Here is a 23,495-nt window from a genome sequence, read left to right as displayed (position 1 = left end):
GGGTGGGGATTCAACTTAAAAAAAAATATTCATATAATCTCATGTGTAGAAAATTTTATTTATGCATAGGTATGTATACAATATTTTTATAATATTAAATTGAGCCGACGGGCTTTTTGGGCAGCAAATAAATCAATGACTTCTTCAGTCGGCACATTTATTCGGCGATGAACCGACATTAATGCCAATCCTTTGATTCTACTCTCGCTAGTTGAATTTCTAAGATACGTCTTTAATCTTTTCATTGTTGAAATAAATGTTCGGATGAGCACGTAGTAACTGCAGGGATGGAAAATGCAGTACTATAGTACTTTTTTCAAAGTTTTTTTCACCCCGGTCAGTACAGTAGTACACCGCGAACGATTTAGTACCTTTTGTGTAGGCATTTTTGAGTCGATATCAGATTTATGGTACAATAGCTTTGACAAAATATTTTAATATTTTGAGATGTCAACAGACATGTTCATGTGGGAAGAAAATCTCGATTTTGTAAAAGACATAGTCAAAAAGAGGATTTTATTGAACTTTAAGAATATTTTAGTAGAAAAAAGAATGCGATTCTATATTATCGATTTTTTGTTTCGGTAGAAAATGTTGTCAAAATTTTATTTCTATATAGAATTTTTGCAAATTTTATTTTTATAGAAAATTTTGTAAAAATTTTATTTCAATTGAAAAATTTGTAAAAATTTTATTTCTATAGGAAATTTTTGCAAAATTTTTTTTGGAAAATTTTATTTCTATAGAAAATTTTTGCAAAATGTTATTTATATAGAAAATTTTGTTAAAATTTTATTTTCTTTAAAATTCAGTCTCTTGACAATAATCTTCCAGTGAAATTTTTGTTGAAATTTAGTAAAAAGTACCTTTCCGCTCAAAAAATACCTTTTTTGTACTTTCTTAAAAATTGTATTTTACATCCCCTGAGTGACTGGCAAAGTGACCAAAATTTTTAAAAGAATATGTACGTTTTGGAAATATCTCTTTATTGCTTCCATCGCTGAATTAGGCAGGTTCTTTTTGCAGGTTTTGCGCCATTTCATTTACACATGTGTGTTTGGCTGTTCGTTGTTGTTGCTATGGCCAAACAAAGCGAGTCATGTTCACAAAAAGAACAACAAACAAACATAAAAAGCAGAAATACATTTTCCAAAATGAAATTTGTGGTGCGAGAACAAAACAATTTGTTTTTTTTTTTCGACCGTCGTTTGACGGGCTTTTCAACTAGTATTCTATGATTTGTGCAAGTTTATAGGTAAGCGTTTTTCAAAATAAAAACCTCCAGCTTTTCTTCAACATCTTCGATAAGATTTTTCTATGCAGCTAAAAATATATATTTATTTATGTATATAAAAATATTCATTCATTTCGGGGGGGTTTGATCCCCCTCATCCCCCCCCCCTTGAATACGGCCTTGCTTGGAATCACTCATTATTCCTGATGTATGGAAGATGGGTAGGGCGATTCCACTATTGAAGCCGGGCAAAGACACGAGTAAAGCTCAATCGTACAGACCGATATCCCTTCACTCGCCAGTGGCCAGTGTTGCCAGTATTTTTCTGGCTCTTGTCCCCAAATTATGATGTTTTCGTCCCCAAAAATCCCTAATTTAAACTTAAATTCCTCACAAAAATCCCCAATACATTTTTGAGAAGTTTTTTTTTTGAAAAAAAAAGTAAAAAGCTCTACTGTAGAAAATCAGTAATAATTTACAAATTTAAATTTTGTCGAATTCAACAATCTGCAATAAGATCAAGATTCGTCCTCCAAATGCTGAAGGTATGAAAATGGGAGTTTGGTCGCCTTGTGTTTATGAACGAAAATTTACTTCTAAGTATTCAAGTAGTAAAATTAGGGGGTAGACACGTAGAATTCTACCAGAAACGATAGATTTTTTTATTGTTTGGTAGATTGGTATAATTTTTGATGTTTGGTAGATTTTGTAAAGATATACTTCATAAATTTTCTGTAGAAATAAACTTCTGACAAAATTTTCTACATGGAAATATAATATTGAGAAAATTTTCTATATAGAAATAAAATTTTGAGATAATTTTCTTACAGAAAAAAAAATTTGACAAAATTTTCTATAGAAATAAAATTTTAACAAAATGTTCTATATAGAAATAAAATTTTGAGATCATTTTCTATACAGCAAAAAATCTTGACAAAATTTTCTATAGAAATAAAATGTTGACAAAATTTTTTATAGAAATAAAATGTTGACAAAAATTTTTATAGAAATAAAATTTTGACAAAATTGTCTATAGAAATAGAAATTTGACAAAATTTCTTACATACAATTTTGTTAAAAAGATTAAACCGATTTCTCGAGAAAAAAATCCCCACAAAATCCCCAAATTAATGGAAATTCCTCACCAAATCCCCAAGTCCCCAACTCAGGAATTTCGTCCCCACTCGCGAAAAAAAATATCCCCAATTTGGGGAAAAATCCCCAATACTGGCAACACTGCCAGTGGCCAAGACCCTTGAGGCACTACTTCTTCTCGAAGACTTCCCATAGCCCCGGAGGTAAGAGACTTCCCGCAGCAAACCCGCGGGTAGTCTTGGCCCAACTACGATCAGGCAAACGCAGCCGCCTCAATTCCTACCTATCAGTGATTGATAGCAGCGTAGCTGAGGTGTGTCCCATCTATAACAAGGGCGACATGACATTCGTCCATTTTTTCACTTGCCCTGCCAAATCTACTCGACTCACCACCAGATCACTCTGGACACATCCCATCCTTGTCGCAGAGTTCCTTGGTCTGGACACAAGCTGTAGTGCCTAAGCGAATAACATAAAATCCCGAGTAAACATTGAGAGATATAAATTGATACAATTAGATCCGAAAAATGGTAAGGTCTAATCATATCTAATTACTATAGAATTAGATCCGATCAGATCTCAATATTGGCCTAGATCTAATGTCTTACACTGAAAAAAAAGCATACTCGGTTCCAAAGATTTTGTCTTTACTTTAAAAAATTTGGTATTGATTCCGAGCCAAAGAAGCGGAGAATACAAGTAAGGATACTTTTAAGACACAATTCTCTTTTAAATTTAGGTTTTGTGTACTTGCTTCTAGGAAGCAAATTTTAATTTTTCGCTTTCTCAGCTTTTTTTCTTCATATGCTATCAAAGTCCTTTAAAAACGAGTTAACGGCAACTTTATTTTCCAAATTAGGACTCGACTTCCAGTAGAAATTATGCTATGTTTGAAGAAAAAAACTTCTTTGAAATAAAGTTTTGAAAAACATGTCCTATATTTGAACGATTTTTTGCTTTGTAGGTCAAGATGCAAAAAGACAACAAATTTAAAGACAATTTTTTCTTTCATGTTAAGATACCCATTTTTAAGTCAAATCACTTAATTATAAAGACAATACGACTTAATTGAAAAGTTTATCAACTTTTGGACAAGGAAAATAACTTTATTTTAGAGAAATACGTCTTCTATGCTAAGCAAAATTTGTATTCGTATTTTAAAGACATGAAATCTTTGACTTCATGACAATATTTTTTTCAGTGTAGATATGATTATATCTATCTATATATATAGTTGGATCTGATTTTAGATCTCGTCATATGTGGAATTATATATAAATATATAATTATATCTAAAGTGGCCAATTTTGAGATCTAATCATATCTAAAGATCCCCCAATTTTTACACGGGATGGATGAAACCACATAACAAACTGCAACAACAACATTGTATTAAGGTATAGATATGAAGCAGAATATTTTATTCTTTCTTCATCAATGGCCGAGAATATCAAGTAATGAAAGACATACACATAACTACAGCACATACAAACATCTACAAATCTACACATTTTGTTTACAACAACAACAACATTAAAGCAATTGGAAAGACTACCTACCCCAGACATTCTACAAAATGTGCCCATCATTTAAGATTACATTTCTATATTCATACAAGCAAAACCAAGAGAAAGTATAGGTTTTTTACTTTCATTTGAAGAATTTAAAAAGATTCGGTCTTTTGTATTCTTAATAATTCCCATTAAGGTTGTGTGTTGAAGAATTAATATACCTCTTGTTGGGAGTGGTAAATTTAAGACTATACTTCACAGGATCATTTCTGTAGTCAGTCTTCAATTACTTTCATTGCAAAATGAAAAATCACACACCTGCGATGAGGAGGTACATCGTTTTATCTGTAGCGTGAGGTTTTGAACTTTGTCTTGTATTCGCTCATTTTTCGGAATGGGTAATTGGGACAATGTTTCTTCGATGATCGCTCGATTAAACAGATAAAACGACTTCTGAGTGGTGTCAAACAATTTAATTTAATCAATTCGAATACTTGTAGCTGGATTATGCACTAACGATAGAATTAAAATGGTACCCACTACTACAGACAGTGTTGCCAACTCCCCAAGGCCAAAAAGCACCAAAAATATATTATAAATTCTAACATACCACCTTCCACCACAAAATCGAAAATTGAATGCTCTACTAAAAAAAAAAAAAAAAACTTCCGAAGATGTACCTATTATAGAACTTTTGTGAATTGAATTTTAAGAAGTTAAGGTGGGTATTAAGATCGAGTTTAGCTGCTAAAATAGTCATTTTTTGACAATTACAATTTCTTTAATAATTCATTCTAAGGAATACAAATTTTGTGAACATTTGCTTTTGGCTATTCCCCATCAAGTTATAATAAAATTTGCAGCAAATATGCATAATTTTATGTCTTTTTTACTGATATAGTTTTCACTTTATGCACCGCTATTCAAGTATACACTTTGATCAGTTTTAATGCTTTCGTCCAATTCATTTTGATCAGTGATGTTTTTCAACTTTCAAAATATTTATATATGGAAGGAGTCTATATTAATATATGGAAGGAGTCTTATTTCAGTTGTGCGTGCTTTTGTGAATTTAATACAAACGGTTTTAATGACATCTTTACCAAATTCGAAAATTCGACACTCATCGCTCGACTTTCCTACAGAATACCCTAAATAACAATATTAATTAAAAAATAATCAATACCAACTTCATAATAATCAAATTCTATATTTGGCAATAAATTTGAGTTTCTTCGGCTCTTGAAAGTCTAATCAAAATTTTTGTATCAATTAAACTTAATACTGTTCAAAATAAAAAAGCACTAAATGAAAATGCCAGAAAGCACCAAGTTGGTGCTTTTTTTGAAAAGGCACCAAAAAGGCAATTTGGTGCTTTTTAGAAATCAAAAAGCACTAAATTTGGTGCTAAAAGCACCAAATTGGCAACACTGACTACAGAACTGGGAACATCCAATAGTAAGCGAGTTAGACAATATGTCGTTGACGTAAATGCTCAGGGTTATCAAAGTTTGTTTCGTAGTTTTTATTGAATCCTGTTGAAGTTTAGGACAAGGAAAGTCGGACGGGTCCGGCTATATTATACCCTTCACCACTTCGTAGACCAATATGTTTGATACCATCTCAAATCCTTCAAATTTTTTGGGAGCTTTTCTATTCCCATATAATACATATGTTTAATTCTAAACCAATTTAGACACATTTTCTTACACTTCTATACACAAAGAAAAAACACTTTCCTCTGAAACGAAATTATAGACGACTGAAATTCCCGTTTTTTATAAAGTATTTTCTTTCTAAGTAAGCTTACCGGAGTTTGTGACAAGTGAATTAGCGTTTGTCTCTAATAAGTTTTATTTGCTTAAAAAGCATATTTTCTACGGATAAAAGAAAACTTTGTTTGTCTAAAATTTCGTTCCTGAGAAAGGAAATCTCTTCTTTCAGAGAACAAAATTAAAATTGGCTATTCCAATTCCTTGGCGGAAAATGAAATGATGTTGCCATTGCTTATCAAATTTTTGAACTCACCACTACACCCAGAGAAGGAATATTATCATCCCAAACATGTTTTAAGAGCAAAATGTTATTTTTAAAGGGTGAACATAGAACATGTTTGCCGCAACCATGCTTTTTTTCTCGAAAACTATGTATCTGATTTCGGCGACCATGTATATGTTTGCCAAGAAAACAAAAATTTCACGCTCTTCACCGTTCAAAAATAACATTTGGCTCATGAAACATGTTTGGGATGATCAGTCCCTTCTCTGCATGTACACTGAAGAAAATATTTATGTGATATTAAAGATTACGCAACTGAAATTTTAGGATGCACAGTTTGCAAAATATTGAGAACAAATTTCTTTAAAATAATGAAATTTTAATTTAAAAGAAAGTTATAATCTTTGCTTCAATATTTTTTTATAAAATTTAGGAAACAAATTTTTGAAAAGGGAGCCCTCAATGAAATTTGTTAGTAAAAAGTTATGGTGGAACAGTAATAGCACTCTGAATGCTAAATATATGCCTTGTGTTCATTCAAAACTATGATTTTTTCTCAAATTGAGACATAACAACAAACCGTATTTACTGATCGCATTCAACAGAATCTAAGATTAGTTAAGAACTTGGACGTTAAGAGGTTTTGTTTTTGAAAATCCGTTGAAAATATTATTTGGTTTTTCGTTAAATTAAAACAAGACATTGACAACTCTGTCTTTCGAATAATAAAATGCTAATTTACGTTCTATATTTGGAGTATTGTTAAATTGTCCAATCAATTATTGAAATAACTAACCTCCAAGCGTTTCTACCCTCCCTAATATACATGAATTCCTATGTTAATTGTACGCAAGAAATATACATCGTTAACATAATTCCATTGTAGGATAAGTCGACGCAGCATGTTTTCAATGAAAATGATATCAATATACTGATAATAGAGTGAATACGAGTAGAGAAGACTAGCCAAAATATAATCAGGTAGATTGGTGGAATTATTAAGATAATGTATTAAAATTATCTGAGGACGAACGATTACTGAGTAGACATTAAGTGACAAACAAAAATTACATTGCTTCGTTATTAACAATGACATTGCTGTAAATTGTATCAAATATAATGAAAATTTAATTAATTTAGTTAGAACTTTTTTATTTTTATGAAATTGGCTTGACATTTTTATTCCTATAGAAAGTTATCTAAAAATTTTATTTCTATAGGAAATTTTGTCAACATTTTATTTCTATAAAAAATTTTGTCAACATTTAATTTCTATAGAAAATTTTGAAAAAATTTTATTCCTATAGAAAATTTTATTTCTATAGAAAATTTGTCAAAGTTTTATTTCTATATCAAATTTTGTCAACATTTTATTTCTATAGAAAATTTTGTCAAAATTTTAATTCTATGGAAAATTTTGTCAAAATTTTATTTCTATAGAAAATTTTGTCAAAATTTTATTTCTATAGAAAATTTTGTCAAAATTTTATTTCTATAGAAAATTTTGTCAAAATTTTATTTCTATAGAAAATTTTGTCAAAATTTTATTTCTATAGAAAATTTTGTCAAAATTTTATTTCTATAGAAAATTTTGTCAAAACTTTATTTCTATAGAAAATTTTGTCAAAACTTTATTTCTATAGAAAATTTTGTCAAAACTTTATTTCTATAGAAAATTTTGTCAAAATTTTATCTCTATAGAAAATTTTGTCAAAATTTTATCTCTATAGAAAATTTTGTCAAAATTTTATTTCTATAGAAAATTTTGTCAAAATTTTATTTCTATAGAAAGTCAAAGTTTTATTTCTATAGAAAATTTTAAAAAATTTTTTTCTATAGAAATTTTTTCAAAATTTTATTTCTAAGAAAATTTTGTCAAAATTTTATTTCTATAGAAAATTTTATCAAAATTTTATCTCTATAGAAAATTTTGTCAAAATTTTATTTCTATAGAAAATTTAGTCAAAATTTTATTTCTATAGAAAATTTTGTCAAAACTTTATTTCTATAGAAAATTTTGTCAAAATTTTATTTCTATAGAAAATTTTTTCAAAGTTTTATTTCTATATTTTTTATTACTATAGGAAATTTTGTCAAAATTTTATTTCTATGGAAAATTTTGGCAAAGTTTTATTTCTATGGAAAATTTTGTCAAAATTTTATTTCTATGGAAAATTTTGTCAAAATTGTATTTCTATAGAAAATTTTGTCAAAGTTTTATTTCTATATTTTTTATTACTATAGGAATTTTTGTCAAAATTTTATTTCTATTGAAAATGTTGTCAAGATTTTATTTCTATGGGAAATTTTGTCAATATTTTATTTCTATAGAAAATGTTGTCAAAATTTTATTTCTATAAAAAATTTTCTCAAAATTTTATTTCTATAGAAAATTTAGTCAAAATTTTATTTCTATGGAAAATTGTGTTAAAATTTTTTTTCTATAAAATTTTTGTTAAAATTTTTTTCTATAGAAATTTTTGTCAAAATTTTATTTCTAAGAAAATTTTGTGAAAATTTTATTTCTATAGAAAATTTTGTTAAAATTTTATTTCTATAAAAAATTTTGTCAATTTTTTTTTTCTATCGAAATTTTTGTCAAAATTTTATTTCTATAGAAAATTTTGTCAAAACTTTATTTCTATAAAAAATTTTGTCAAAATTTTATTTCTATAGAAAATTTTGTCAAAATTTTATTCTAAAATCTTCCAAAACGTCAAAAATTCTACCAATCTACCAAACAGTAAAAAATCTACCATTTTTGGTAAAAATCTACCAACTGTGGTAACCGTGCTTGTATCGCAACTATAAACGAAAAGTTTCTGACCCTACGATGTACTCACATTGTCGTTGCCTTAGTCACAATGTCAGTACATATCTCTGATAGCTGTTCGTATGCTCATCAATAGCTTCCATAGAAAATTAATATACATATTTCGACTAAGCCTATTATGGTATTAATGTATACAGATATGAGACAGAATATTTTATTATTTCTTCATGAATGGCCGAGAATCAGTGTTGCCAATTTGGTGCTTTTAGCACCAAATTTAGTGCTTTTTGATTTCTAAAAAGCACCAAATTGCCTTTTTGGTGCCTTTTCAAAAAAAGCACCAACTTGGTGCTTTCTGGCATTTTCATTTAGTGCTTTTGGTGTTTTTTTTTTTATTTTGAACAGTATTAAGAAATTGATACACAAATTTTGATTAGACTTTCAAGAGCTGAAGAAACTCAAATTTATTGCCAAATATAGAATTTGATTGTTATGAAGTTGGTATTGATTAATTTTTAATTAATATTGTTATTTAGGGTATTCTGTAGGAAAGTCGAACGATGAGTGCCGAATTTTTGAATTTGGTAAAGATTTCATTAAAAACGTTTGTATTAAATTCACAACTGAAATAAGCATATATCCATATATTAATATTTTGAAAGTTGAAAAACATCACTGATCAAAATGAATTGGACGAAAGCATTAAAACTGATCAAGGTGTATACTAGAATAGCGTTTCATAATGGTGAGTACTAAGTTTGAGTTTTGCCGCAAAAGTGAAAACTATATCAGTAAAAAGGCATAAAATTATGCATATTTGCTGCAAATTTTATTATAACTTGATGGGGTATAGCCAAAAGCAAATTTTCACAAAGTTTGTATTCCTTAAAATGAATTATTAAAGAAAAGTAATTGTGAAAAATGACTATTTGAGCAGCTAAACTCGATCTTAATACCCACCTTAACTTCATAAAATTCAATTCACAAAAGTTCTATAATACATCTTCCGAAGTTTTTTTATTTTTGATTTTGTGGTGTAAGGTGGTATGTTAGAATTTTTAAAATATTTTTGGTGCTTTTTGGCCTTGGGGAGTTGGCAACACTGCCGAGAATATGAAATAATGGAAGACATATACATACTACAGCACATACAACCATCTACAAATTTTTACAACAACAACATTAAAGCAATTGGAAAGACTACCTACCCCAGACGTTCTACATAATGTGCCCATATTTTAAGATTAGATTTTTGATATTCATACAAGCAAAACCACGTTAGAATATAGGTTTTTGACTTTCATTTGAAGAATTTAAAAAGATTCGTTCTTTCGTATTCTTAATAATTCCCATTAAGGTTGTGTGTTGAAGAATTAATATACCTCTTGTTGGGAGTGGTAAAATTAAGACTATACTTCACAGGATCATTTCTGTAGTCAGTCTTCAATTACTTTCATTGCAAAATGAAAAATCACACACCTGCGATGAGGAGGTACATCGTTTTATCTGTAGCGTGAGGTTTTGAACTTTGTCTTGTATTCGCTCATTTTTCGGAATGGGTAATTGGGACAATGTTTCTTCGATGATCGCTCGATTAAACAGATAAAACGACTTCTGAGTGGTGTCAAACAATTTAATTTAATCAATTTGAATACTTGTGGCTTCAATAATATAGAAATGGCATCCACCAGTGTTGCCAGGTTGGGGGTTTTCCCCCCAAATTTAGGGGTTTTTTACACGTTAAGGGGATTTTTAGGGGTAACATTTATTTGGGGGGATTTTTAGCAGTGTTGCCAACTCCCCATGGGCAAAAAGCACCAAAAATATATTATAAATTCTAACATACCATCTTCCACCACAAAAATCGAAAATTAAATGCTCTACTAACAAAAAAAAAAAAAAAAAAAAAAAAAAAAAACTTCCGAAGATGTATTCTAGCACCTTTGTGAATTGAATTTTATGAAGTTAAGGTAAGATCGAGTTTAGCTCCTAAAATAGTAATTTTTTCACAATTACTTTTCTTTCATAATTCATTTTAAAGAATACAAACTTTGTGAAAATTTGCTTTTGGCTATACCCCATCAAGGTATAATAAAATTTGCACCAAATATGCATAATTTTATGCCTTTTTACTGATATAGTTTTCACTTTAGCGGCAAAACTCAAACTTAGTACTCACCATTATGAACCGCTATTCAAGTAAACACTTTGATCAGTTTTAATGCTTTCGTCCAATTCATTTTGATCAGTAATGTTTTTCAACTTTCAAAATATTAATATTTGGAAGAAGTCTATCGATTATTTTAGTTGTGCGTACTTTTGTGAATTTAATACAAACGTTTTTAATGACATCTTTACCAAATTCAAAAATTCGGCACTCATCGTTCGACTTTCCTACAGAATACCCTAAATAACAATATTAATTAAAAAATAATCAATACCAACTTCATAACAATCAAATTCTATATTTGGCAATAAATTTGAGTTTCTTCAGCTCTTGAAAGTCTAATCAAAATTTTTGTATCAATTACTTAATACTGTTCAAAATAAAAAAAGCACCAAAAGCACTAAATGAAAATGCCATAAAGCACCAATTTGGTGCTTTTTTTGAAAAGGCACCAAAAAGGCAATTTGGTGCTTTTTAGAAATCAAAAACCACTAAATTTGGTGCTAAAAGCACCAAATTGGCAACACTGATTTTTAGGGGTAAAAAAAATATCCTAGATCTTATAAAGTGGAGCTATTCTCAACAAAATTTGGAACAATTCTGGCATGAATTTTGAGAAAAAAATAAGGGAAGTCAACCCATATTTCTAAATACAAGGAAGTATGCAATGACATTCTTGTTTAAACGCATCTGTTGCAGGGGCATTTTTAATATTTGACACTATTAAAAACAAGGTTAGGTTAGATGGCAGACCGATGTATCAGGCTCACATAGACTCACTTAGGGACCTCCTTTTTATAGCCGAGTCCGAACGGCGTTTCACATTGCAGTGCAACCACTTAGAGAAGCTTTGAAACCCTCAGAAATGTCACCAGCATTACTGAGGTGGGATAATCAACCGCTGAAAAACTTTTTGGTGTTCGGTCGAAGCAGGAATCGAACCCGAATTTGTGACAAATGGTGTAAAGATTTTATCTAATGATTTTTATTTGCTTCGAAATAAAATTTTTAGCAATAAAAAACTTATTTTGTCTAAAATTTTGTTCCTCAGAAAAAATTCTTCTTTCAGTTTATATATTTGTGTTAAATTTAATTTTTAAAGTGTATCACTACAGGAATTTTTAACGAAGTTTTGGGTCTCTTTTTGTACTATTTACATACTTAAAATTTTTGGGGGTTTTTGAAAAAAGTATAGACCAATTTAGGGTTTTTTTTCTTAAGATTTGGGGGGAAGAATCCAAAAATTCCTGGCAACACTGGCATCCACTATTGTGGAACAGGGGTATGGCAAACAGCGGTGCCAACTCTGACGATTTTTCGTCATTTTGACGATTTTTGATGGTAAATTTGGCCTCTGACGATTTTACGACGATTTTAAACAACTTAGTCATGAGATGACGATTTTTTAAAATGCTCGAATCAAGTGTTTCCTTTTAAGGTTTTTTATGTCGATTTGACAATTTTTCAACGTGATGTAGTTATAAGTTGACGATTTTCATAAGTTGTAATGTAAACAAGTTATTTTGGATCTCAATAATATGTCAATTTATATGTAGCTTGCTCCCAGCCGTCTCCAATGTAGAAAGAAATTTCAAAGCAATCAATATAAATAAACCTAAAATTCGGAATCCCTTTGAAAATTAAACATTGCAAGGTATTCTTTTGTCTAAAAACTATTTAAAGCAAAATAATTCTGATCCCTATGAAGCCAGTTTAGTTAAATTCACTTTATTTATTTATTCATTACCGATAATAGTAATCATAATAAAAATTATACATGAGCAAGTAATAAGGATTTAAATTCGATTAGAGAATAGAACATTTTTCTGTCAAGAAAATTTTGTTAAACAATGTAGTACATATGGTCACAATCAGATATATTAATTTAAATTAATTAAAAATTTATTTCAATTAATCGTCGTTTAAAAAACTTGAAACTATATAACTTAATTAGCGATTTATACGGCATGTAACTAAAATGAATAAACCCCCTTTTTTAATAACAGCTTTATTGTGTATACAATATATGGATGCCTCAGATGTTTGAATAAAACTTTTATTTTATTATGAGTGACGAGTTTTTGACGAATTCTTTGGTATGAATTGACGATTTTGACGAAAAATATTTTTAAAATTGACGATTTTCAGCCCAAAAAAGTTGGCACCACTGATGGCAAATATAATTTTTATGAAAGTACAAAGGCGGTTTTTTTTTTTTGAGCGAAAAAAGTACTTTTCACCAAATTTTAACAAAAATTCCATTAAAAGATTGTTGTCAAGAGCTCCTTTAGACATAAGTTTAAATAAAGCAAAGTTTTGTTTGTCAACTCCTCTATTTTAAATATTTTTTTTTAGTTTTATAGCCACTTACAAAGACTACCGTAGTATCGTAATCACAGTTGGTAGAATTCTGTAAATAAAAAAATAATTTTGTGACAACATTTTCTATAAAAATAAAATTTTGACAAAATTTTCTATAGAAATATAATTTTAATGAAATTTTCTATAGAAATAAAATTTTGACAAATTTTTCGATAGAAATAAAATTTTGATAAAATTTTCTATAGGAATAAAATTTTAACAAAATTTTCTATAGAAATAAAATTTTGACAAAATTTTCTATACAAATAAAATTTTGGACAAAATTTTCTATAGAAATAAAATTTTTACAAAATTTTCTATAGAAATAAAATTTTGACAAAATTTTCTATAGGAATAAAATTTTGACAAAATTTTCTATAGGAATAAAATTTTTAACAGAAATAAAATTTTCGATAGAAATACAATTTTCTACTGAAATAAAATTTTCTATAAAAATAAAATTTTGGCAAAATTTTCTCTAGAAATAAAATTTTAACAAAATTTTCTATAGAAATAAAATTTTGGCAAAACTTTCTGAAGAAATAAATTGGTTTGGTAAGATTTTCTCCAAATGTTGGTAGATTATTTTTGTCTCAAGATTCGACCATGACTGCAATGGTTTATGAAATTGTGGGTTGTAATTTTTTTTTATCAAGTTAAAATTTAGGACAAGCAAATTGTTTAGAATAAAATCGATTTCAATTGACTTTGATAAAAATCCATTCAACGATCACTTACTGCCAGGGAAATTATATCGGAATTTAGAACAAAATGGGCTTTAAGTTTTGAACTGTTTAAATTCCCCGAAGCTGATGGCATTATTCCGGTGGAATTGTAAGCAGTGATAGAATTATCTTGTGATTGTCGGTAATATGAAAAGCCTCTATAAAATGTTCTAGGAAAGTAGAAGTTGATAAACGCTTTTTCATCCCTAAAGCAGCAAAATCATTCCAATCCAAACCAAAGGATATTCAAAGAAACAGTTTATACTCATTCGTTCTTAAGACTCTGGAGATTGTTTTCGAAATTCCAGCAGGCTTACTCAGAGGAGATGTCTACTGAGACTGCATTGCATGAACTACATTGAAACCTCCCAGAAATATACACACACGGTCACCTAAATTTTGTCTAAATTTCGGAGGTGTCCACCTATGAGGTGTTATTGTTATGCGGTAATATAGCAAAGGTTTAACTAAAGTTGTCCTCTTTTGAGAGGTGTTGGCTTTTCCGAGAGTCCAAGTTTGAGAGGTTTCACTGTAGTTAGCTTTATTGACTCCCAATGAGTGCACAATTGTAGTTTTTGTAGACATTGAAGATCAATGCATACAGAGACTGATAGATGAACTTCCAACGAGGAGACTTATTTTGGCCAATCTAGGACAAGCCAACATTCAAAGGTATGTGAACGAGGAGTCAGCTTATAACCTCTTCTTTAGAATGTTGCTAAAAAACTGTCTTCTGAATTATTTATAAAAAAAGCATAAAAATGGTAACATATGTCGAGGATGTCGAATTAGCAGTTAGGGGGAAATGCACAGCTACATTTAGAGATATTATACAGAGGGACCTACGGATGACTGAGAAATCGGCAAAAGAGAATGGTCTAGGGCCATTCAAACAATCCAGCATTTCTACGGTTAAACACAACTTCGGTGAGTGGGCAAAATTCCTCGGAATTATATTGGACAGAGGGCTGAATTTTAAACATAATGCTTAGTATCAAGTTCGTTTCTGCGAAAAACGAATATCTTCATCTATCTCCGTAAATAGGGTCTCAAACCCAGGGATGTGAACTTATCTATACGAAATAATAAGCCTGCCTATTTTTTCGTGCGAAAAATCCAAGGTTGTATAAATATGTGTTTGAAAATGTTTTCGCATTTATTCCGCGCTAACGTTTTTTATATGGAGTATAACTGTTTTTCGTGCGAAAACGTGATCTTAGTACTAGTACTTAATATTGAGAAAGGGGCGAGAAACGCCACAATTACGTTGAACTCGGGCCAAAGAGAGTGGTAGAAAATTGGACAATAAATGTTAAGCGAATGCCGAGTTTGTGTATATCAGGAAGAAATTTCCTTAATGTCATATTGCATATATTATCGGATGTACGGCCGCATATTAAATATGTTTTTGCTTTCCAGACGTCTCCGGCTGATAGACCACTTTGCAAAAACTATTGGTGTGAAGTATAATGAATTGTAAATGAATTTTAAGGTCGTCTAGCATTATATTGATGCCGGATCTAAAATATGTTAATTTAAGTAGTCTGCTAATGTTTCCATCGCTAAAAACTGACCAAAACTCCCAGTTTAAACAACCACTATAATAGAGTAAAAAAGCTGGTTACGTATTTTTAAAATGTTTTTATTTACCAAATAAATTTTTAAGCCATTTTCGCCAATATTTAAAGTTATTCTTAATTTTGTTTTTAATATTTTCTACCAAAAAAAAAACAAAATCTTTAAATATTTCTCCACCATCTTTTTTAAAGTCATTCTTGGTGTTGGGTTTTAAGGCGTAACTAACATGACACAAAACAATTTTTCTTTTTTCTTCCCGAAATTTTTTCTAAAAAAAAACATGCTTTCTATAAAATGCTACATTTACACACAAAAAAAAAAATCAAAAACTTTATGCACACATTTTTCTAAAAAATTATAATCAAATCATGCACACCTAAACCTTGCGCTATGGACAGGACAAGGATGTCAATATGATGAAAATGGTGAAATTGTGGCCACCATTGAGGGTCACAATGAACTACACGATATGATCTTACAGCCAGAAGATGCTGAAGCCATAGATAATGAGAATGCTGGCATTATTAATGATGATCAACAACCTCTCACCAGCTTCGGTGGAGCTGCCATGCACAGTGCTTCCATGACCTCGTTTGGTACTTCTGGACAGTCGTATACAAACGATTCCTTGGACAGATGACATACGGTCAATCAGAACGATAACAACAACTCCGTGGTTATCGTTCTGGTTGATAATAAACCAAGTTCGATGATCTGTAAGGAAGGTTCCATAGATGTCATAAGTATCGGTGGTGGTGGTGGCGGTGGTACCACTACTACTACTAGCAGTAATAACAGTGCCAATTCACAACAACAACTGAATGGTGTCCTGGGAGAAGGACGAAATTCCATTGCAACCATAACCAATGGTCACAATACCTTACAGCATAGGCGTAAATCACAATTAATAACATTTAGTTCATCTTCCTGTGATATTAAAAATAGTCTTAGCCATGAATATATAATGGTCAATAATAATACATCATCATCCTCATCTAATAGTAATAACTCTGCCAATAATACAAATGCCCGGGCTAGTACTGGTAGTGGAGGAAGTGGCTCCCAAATGGTGGGCGGCGTTTATACTACAAATATGCGTCTTAGTTTCGCCGAGGAAGATATTATGATAATGCCCCAGCAGCAACCATCCCAGCAGCTACAACAACAGATTCCCAATCAAAATGGTTCCATTTCTGGTTCTGGCACTGGATCAAATGCCAGTGCCTGTGGATCTGTTGGTCATGGCAATGAATTACTTGATGATGATGATGTATTTCGTCGCCATTCCCTGGAAGTTGATGAAGAGGCTCAAGATGCCCTATTCAATGAAGAATATGGTACACATATCGATGCCAAATCTAGTAATGCCAATAATGATGATAGTGGTGGTGGAAGTTATGAGGACTCCCATGCTCTCCATAGTTCTCTGGGAGGTAGCAATCGCAATAGCCTGGAAAAAGATGACGATGAGATCGAAGTGGATGTAATTAGCACAGATGCCAGTTGTTATGATCAATTGCTGGGCAGTAGTTGTAATACCCGTAATGATGATGACGAAATTGCCACCATTGTTGGTGATGGAGAAAACTATACAAAACTCTCGAAACATTCGATGAAGACAAGCTTGAATGGCGGCGTTGTAGTTGGTGGCTCATATGGTGGAGTAGTTAATGGTAGTACTAGTGTTGGTGGTGAGACTGGTGGTGGTATCATATATGCCAATCCTTTTATGGGTTTGTAAAAATAAATTTCATATATATCTTTATTATGATAAATTTTCTATGTATATGCGTATATCTTTGGTGTTAATTCTAATTTGAAATTAAACATTTTTGTTTGCATGCACCCAATTTTTTCTAAATACAAAAAATGATGGTTGGCAGTAATTCACTGGATCAAGTTCAAATTTTTATTATTTTTTTATGCTATAATAATAAAAAGTAAAAATATATTTTAAATTATAGACAACCCCGCAAAATTCGAAAATGGTGCAAAACTTACTCAGAGCAATGAGTTTTACATGGGCTTTATCATAGAGCAGAAGACATCTTTTTTAAGAATCCGCTGCAATAATTTCGCATTACTCTTTAAGATGCAGAGTTGCCAATTCGAGTTTTCTCCCGCCAAACCTGGCTTAGAGACTTTTAGTGGGGCAAATTAATTTCATGACATTATTAGCGATTTTTAGGCTGTTTTATTGACGACATGTTTCTTGTGAAGTGTGAACAAAACGGCATTTTAATCCTTGCAGCCAGAATAAAGTTTTTCAAATATTTCAAAGCTCAATCCAAACCTTGCAAATATCAACTCAAAAGAATTCTTTTGAAGTGGAAGAGAGCCTTTTTGGATGTACATTAAAAATAATGGCATAGGAAGATTTTCTATTTATTTTTTTGTGTTTGCTTTTTTTGTTTTTTTTTTGTGAAGTTTTTTATATCCCTGTTCTATTTAGAAAACATTTTCATCCAAGTTTTGACAAGATTTTATAAAAAAAAAATATTCTTAATATATATTCTTGCAAGATTTGGTGCAAACCCCGAACATAACAAGTTCGCTGATAAGTCCCCGGTCTAACAAAGAAAAACACATTTTTTTCAAAATTCGTTTTTATTATTTAACACAGTTCCCTTCAAGAGCGATACAACGATTATAACGACCTTCCAATTTTTTGATACCATTTTGGTAGTGCTCCTTCGGTTTTGCCTCAAAATAGGCCTCAGTTTCGGCGATCACCTCTTCATTGCAGCCTGGGGCAGAAACTCATTATCCGGAAACTCATTATAAAGCCAAGTTTTTGCTTCCACCGTATTTTTTCCCTTCAGAAAATAGTATTTTATCAAAACACGAAATTCTTTTTTTTTAATTTTTTTTTCACAATAACAAAAGTTGCTTCACAAAAGACGCTCTATCTCACAAACTAATTGACTTACAGTCGTAAAATTTTGACACGAATCATTTGAAGGTTGGTACTATATAAAAATAATATGCATTTAATACTAGCGACGCCATCTATGTGTCAGACCGGGGACTTATCAGCCAACCTGTTAATAATCTCCTTTTGACCGGTAGCAATTTAAAGTTTTTAAATTTTTGTCATTTGATATTTAGACACCAACTGGTTTTACGAGCTGACTTTTTCATGTAATGACCCAGCAAAAAAATTTGGAAGTACTTCTAAGAGCACAACTTTAAAAGCACTTAATAAAATGTCCTCCAAAGATGTTCTTTATTTTAACTACTCAGGAAGTTCTTTTAATTCAGTTTTTTTATAACTCGTTTTTTTCATATTTTAAAAGGTAATTTTAACTATTTTTTGTTTCAAACAGAGTAAGGATTAATAATAATGGTACACATTATTTAAATTTTGTCGAAAAAAATGCTAAATCCATTCTAGAAAAATTGCGAATTAGTGGAAATATTTGATACCAAATATTTCAGGCAAGCGTTACAATGAATTAAAAATTTATTTGGCAAAATATTAAAAATTTTTCTAATTCACATCCAAAACACTTAATTCGGATCACACCCTAAGAAGTGATGCAAATTCAGTGCAACGGCTGTGGAAATGGTGGACATCCATCCTATGACAAGCCCATGTTAAATTTATCGCTTCTGCGCCAATTTTGCACCACTGCACCGGATCCAAAAAGCACATTTTCACTAGTTTTTTTGGCTACGCTTTTTTTTTGCTGGGGATTAGAGTAACACTAGTTTCAATATTTTTATACCCTGCGCCACATTGTGGAACAGGGTATTATAAGTTAGTGTATATGTTTGCAACACCCAGAAGAAGACGAGATAGACACATGGTGTCTTTGGCAATATTGCTCAGGATCGGTCATGTCGGTCTGTAATCAAAGTCCAGGTCGCAATTTCAGTCCAATCGACAAATTAGGCACAAGTTTCTGTTTTGGGTCAGAATAGAACCCTATTGATTTTGGATGAAATCGGTTCAGATTTCGATATAGCTCCCATATATATTTTTCTCCTGATATTGACTTATATGACTCCAGAAACCAGAGTTTTACCACAATTTATTTGAAATTTTATACAAGGAGTACAAATACCCAGCAAAAAAATTTGGAAGTTCTTCCAAAGGCACAACTTTAAAAGCACTTCCAGAAGATGTACTCCCAATGATGTTCTTTATTTTAACTACACAGGAAGTTCTTTTCATACAATTTTTTTTGTAAATGCTTTTTTCATATTTTTAATGGGTAATTTTAACTTTTTTTGTTTCAAATTGGTTAAAAACAGTTTAGGAACTAATAAAATGGTACAAATTGTTAAAATTTTGTCGAAAAAAATTCCAAATCCAATCTGAAAAAATTGTGAATTTTTGAAAATATTCGAGGTCAAACGTTTCAGACAAGCGTTAGAATCCATTAAAAACAAGTAAGGAAAGTCTAAAGTCGGGCGGGGCCGACTATATTATACCCTGCACCACTTTGTAGATCTAAATTTTCGATACCATATCACATCCGTCAAATGTGTTGGGGGCTATATATAAAGGTTTGTCCCAAATACATACATTTAAATATCACTCGATCTGGACAGAATTTGATAGACTAAATCTGAACCGATTTCAACCAAATTTGGCACGCATAGCTACAATGCTAATTCTAATCCCTGTGCAAAATTTCAACTAAATCGGAGTTAAAAATTGGCCTCTGTGGTCATATGAGTGTAAATCCGGCGAAGGCTATATAAGGGAGCTATATCTAAATCTAAACCGAGTTCAACCAAATTTGGCACGCATAGCTACAATGCTAATTCTACTCCCTGTGCAAAATTTCAATTAAATCGGAGTAAAAGATTGGCCACTGTGGTCATATGAGTGTAAATCGGGCGAACGATATATATGGGAGCTATATCTAAATCTGAACCGATTTCAATAAAATTTGGCACACTTGCATACACTACTAATTGTACTCCTAGTGCAAAATTTCAACCAAATTGGGGTAAAACTCTGGCTTCTGGGACCGTATTGGTCCATATCGGGCGAAAGATATATATGGTAGCTATATCTAAACCTGAACCGATTTCAATAAAATTTGCCACACTTGACTATAGTACTAATTGTTCTTCTTGTGCAAAATTTTAAGTAAATTAGGACAAAACTCTGGCTTCTGGGGCCATATAAGTCCATATCGGGCGAAATATATATATGGGAGCTATATCTAAATCTGAACCGATTTCTTCCAAAATCAATAGGGTTCTATTCTGAGCCAAAGACACTATGTGTCTATCTCGTCTCCTCGTGGGTGTTGCAAACATATGCACTAACTTATAAACCCTGTTCCACAGTGTGGCGCTGGGTATAAAAATTATTTATTTGACAAACAAGTAAGGAAAGTCTAAAGTCGGGCGGGGCCGACTATATTATACCCTGCACCACTTTGTAGATCTAAATTTTCGATACCATATCAAATCCGTCAAATATGTTGGGGGCTATATATAAAGGTTTGTCCCAAATACATACATTTAAATAGCACTCGATCTGAACAGAATTTGATAGACTTCTACAAAATCTATAGACTCAAAATTTAAGTCGGCTAATGCACTAGGGTGGAACACAATTTTATTAAAAAACAAGTAAGGAAAGTCTAAAGTCGGGCGGGGCCGACTATATTATACCCTGCACCACTTTGTAGATCTAAATTTTCGATACCATATCAAATCCGTCAAATATGTTGGGGGCTATATATAAAGGTTTGTCCCAAATACATACATTTAAATAGCACTCGATCTGAACAGAATTTGATAGACTTCTACAAAATCTATAGACTCAAAATTTAAGTCGGCTAATGCACTAGGGTGGAACACAATTTTATTAAAAAAATATGGGAAACGTTTAAATCTGAAGCAATTTTAAGGAAACTTCGAAAAAGTTTATTTATGATTTATCGCTCGCTATACATGTATTAGAAGTGTAGGAAAATTAGAGTAATTTTTACAACTTTTCGACTAAGCAGTGGCGATTTAACAAGGAAAATGTTGGTATTTTGACCATTTTTGTCGAAATCACAAAAACATATATATGGGAGCTATATCTAAATCTGAACCGATTTCAACCAAATTTCATAGCAATAATGCTTATTCTAATCCCTGTACAAAATTTCAACAAAATCGGAGTTAAAAATTGGCCTCTGTGGTCATATGAGTGTAAATCGGGCGAAAGATATATATGGGATCTATATCTAAATCTGAACCGATTTCAACCAAATTTCATAGCAATAATGCTTATTCTAATCCCTGTACAAAATTTCAACTAAATCGGAGTTAAAAATTGGCCTCTGTGGTCATATGAGTGTAAATCGGGCGAAAGATATATATGGGATCTATATCTAAATCTGAACCGATTTCAACCAAATTTGACACGCATAGCAATAATGCTAATTCTACTCCCTGTGCAAAATTTCAACTAAATCGGAGTTAAAAATTGGCCTCTGTGGTCATATGAGTGTAAATCGGGCGAAAGCTATATATGGGAGATATATCTAAATCTGAACCGATTTCAACCAAATTTGGCACGCATAGCTACAATGCTAATTCTACTCCCTGTGCAAAATTTCAACTAAATCGGAGCAAAAAATTGGTCTCTATGGTCAAATGAGTGTACATCGGCCGAAAGCTATATATGGGAGCTATATCTAAATCTGAACCGATTTCAACCAAGTTTGGCACGCATAGCTACAATGCTAATTCTACTCCCTGTGCAAAATTTCAACCAAATTGGGGTAAAACTCTGGCTTCTGGGACCGTATTAGTCCATATCGGGAGAAAGATATATATGGGAGCTATATCTAAATCTGAACCGATTTCAATAAAATTTGGCACACTTGACTACAGTACTAATTGTTCTTCTTGTGCAAAATTTTAAGCAAATTAGGTTAAAACTCTGGCTTCTGGGGCCATATAAGTCCATATCGGGCGAAATATATATATGGGAGCTATATCTAAATCTGAACCGATTTCTTCCAAAATCAATAGGGATCTATTCTGAGCCAAAACACATACTTGTGCCAAATTTGAAGTCGATTGGACTAAAACTGCGACCTAGACTTTGATTACAAAAATGTGTTCACGGACAGACGGACAGACGGACATCGCTATATCGACTCAAGAGCCCACCCTGAGCATTTTTGCCAAAGACACCATGTGTCTATCTCGTCTCCTTCTGGGTGTTGCAAACATATGCACTAACTTATAATACCCTGTTCCACAGTGTGGAGCAGGGTATAAATATGGGAAACGTTTAAATCTGAAGCAATTTTAAGGAAACTTCGAAAAAGTTTATTTATGATTTATCGCTCGCTATACATGTATTAGAAGTGTAGGAAAATTAGAGTAATTTTTACAACTTTTCGACTAAGCAGTGGCGATTTAACAAGGAAAATGTTGGTATTTTGACCATTTTTGTCGAAATCACAAAAACATATATATGGGAGCTATATCTAAATCTGAACCGATTTCAACCAAATTTCATAGCAATAATGCTTATTCTAATCCCTGTACAAAATTTCAACAAAATCGGAGTTAAAAATTGGCCTCTGTGGTCATATGAGTGTAAATCGGGCGAAAGATATATATGGGATCTATATCTAAATCTGAACCGATTTCAACCAAATTTCATAGCAATAATGCTTATTCTAATCCCTGTACAAAATTTCAACTAAATCGGAGTTAAAAATTGGCCTCTGTGGTCATATGAGTGTAAATCGGGCGAAAGATATATATGGGATCTATATCTAAATCTGAACCGATTTCAACCAAATTTGACACGCATAGCAATAATGCTAATTCTACTCCCTGTGCAAAATTTCAACTAAATCGGAGTTAAAAATTGGCCTCTGTGGTCATATGAGTGTAAATCGGGCGAAAGCTATATATGGGAGATATATCTAAATCTGAACCGATTTCAACCAAATTTGGCACGCATAGCTACAATGCTAATTCTACTCCCTGTGCAAAATTTCAACTAAATCGGAGCAAAAAATTGGTCTCTATGGTCAAATGAGTGTACATCGGCCGAAAGCTATATATGGGAGCT

General features: G+C 31.3%; 1 protein-coding gene and 2 non-coding genes across 5 annotated transcripts in view; all 3 read left to right on the top strand.

Moving 5' to 3' along the window:
* The window catches only part of Ptp4E (Protein tyrosine phosphatase 4E), a 446,480-nt gene that overhangs the window by 413,110 nt on the left and 9,875 nt on the right, over window positions 1–23,495 (top strand). For 2 of the 3 annotated variants that reach the window (XM_075302615.1, XM_075302614.1), the window contains one exon: window positions 15,841–16,237. The exons of the other annotated variant lie outside the window; for it this stretch is intronic. In XM_075302615.1, the coding sequence (XP_075158730.1) occupies window positions 15,841–16,082 (242 nt within the window). In that variant the 3' untranslated portion in view covers window positions 16,083–16,237. Of the gene's footprint in view, window positions 1–15,840; window positions 16,238–23,495 lie in introns of those variants that run through there. 3 annotated transcript variants of the gene reach the window in all.
* LOC142232448 (small nucleolar RNA U3) lies at window positions 4,085–4,302 on the top strand. Its single transcript, XR_012721131.1, has one exon. It is a non-coding gene; the product is annotated as a small nucleolar RNA U3 (small nucleolar RNA).
* Window positions 10,017–10,234, top strand: LOC142232447 (small nucleolar RNA U3). Its single transcript, XR_012721130.1, has one exon. It is a non-coding gene; the product is annotated as a small nucleolar RNA U3 (small nucleolar RNA).

The sequence above is a fragment of the Haematobia irritans genome, chromosome 3, assembly GCF_050003625.1.
Source record: "Haematobia irritans isolate KBUSLIRL chromosome 3, ASM5000362v1, whole genome shotgun sequence".
NCBI classification, from domain to species: Eukaryota; Metazoa; Arthropoda; class Insecta; order Diptera; family Muscidae; genus Haematobia; species Haematobia irritans.
The sequence above is the reverse complement of the archived record's forward strand: the minus strand, read 5'-3'. Positions and strand labels throughout refer to the sequence as shown.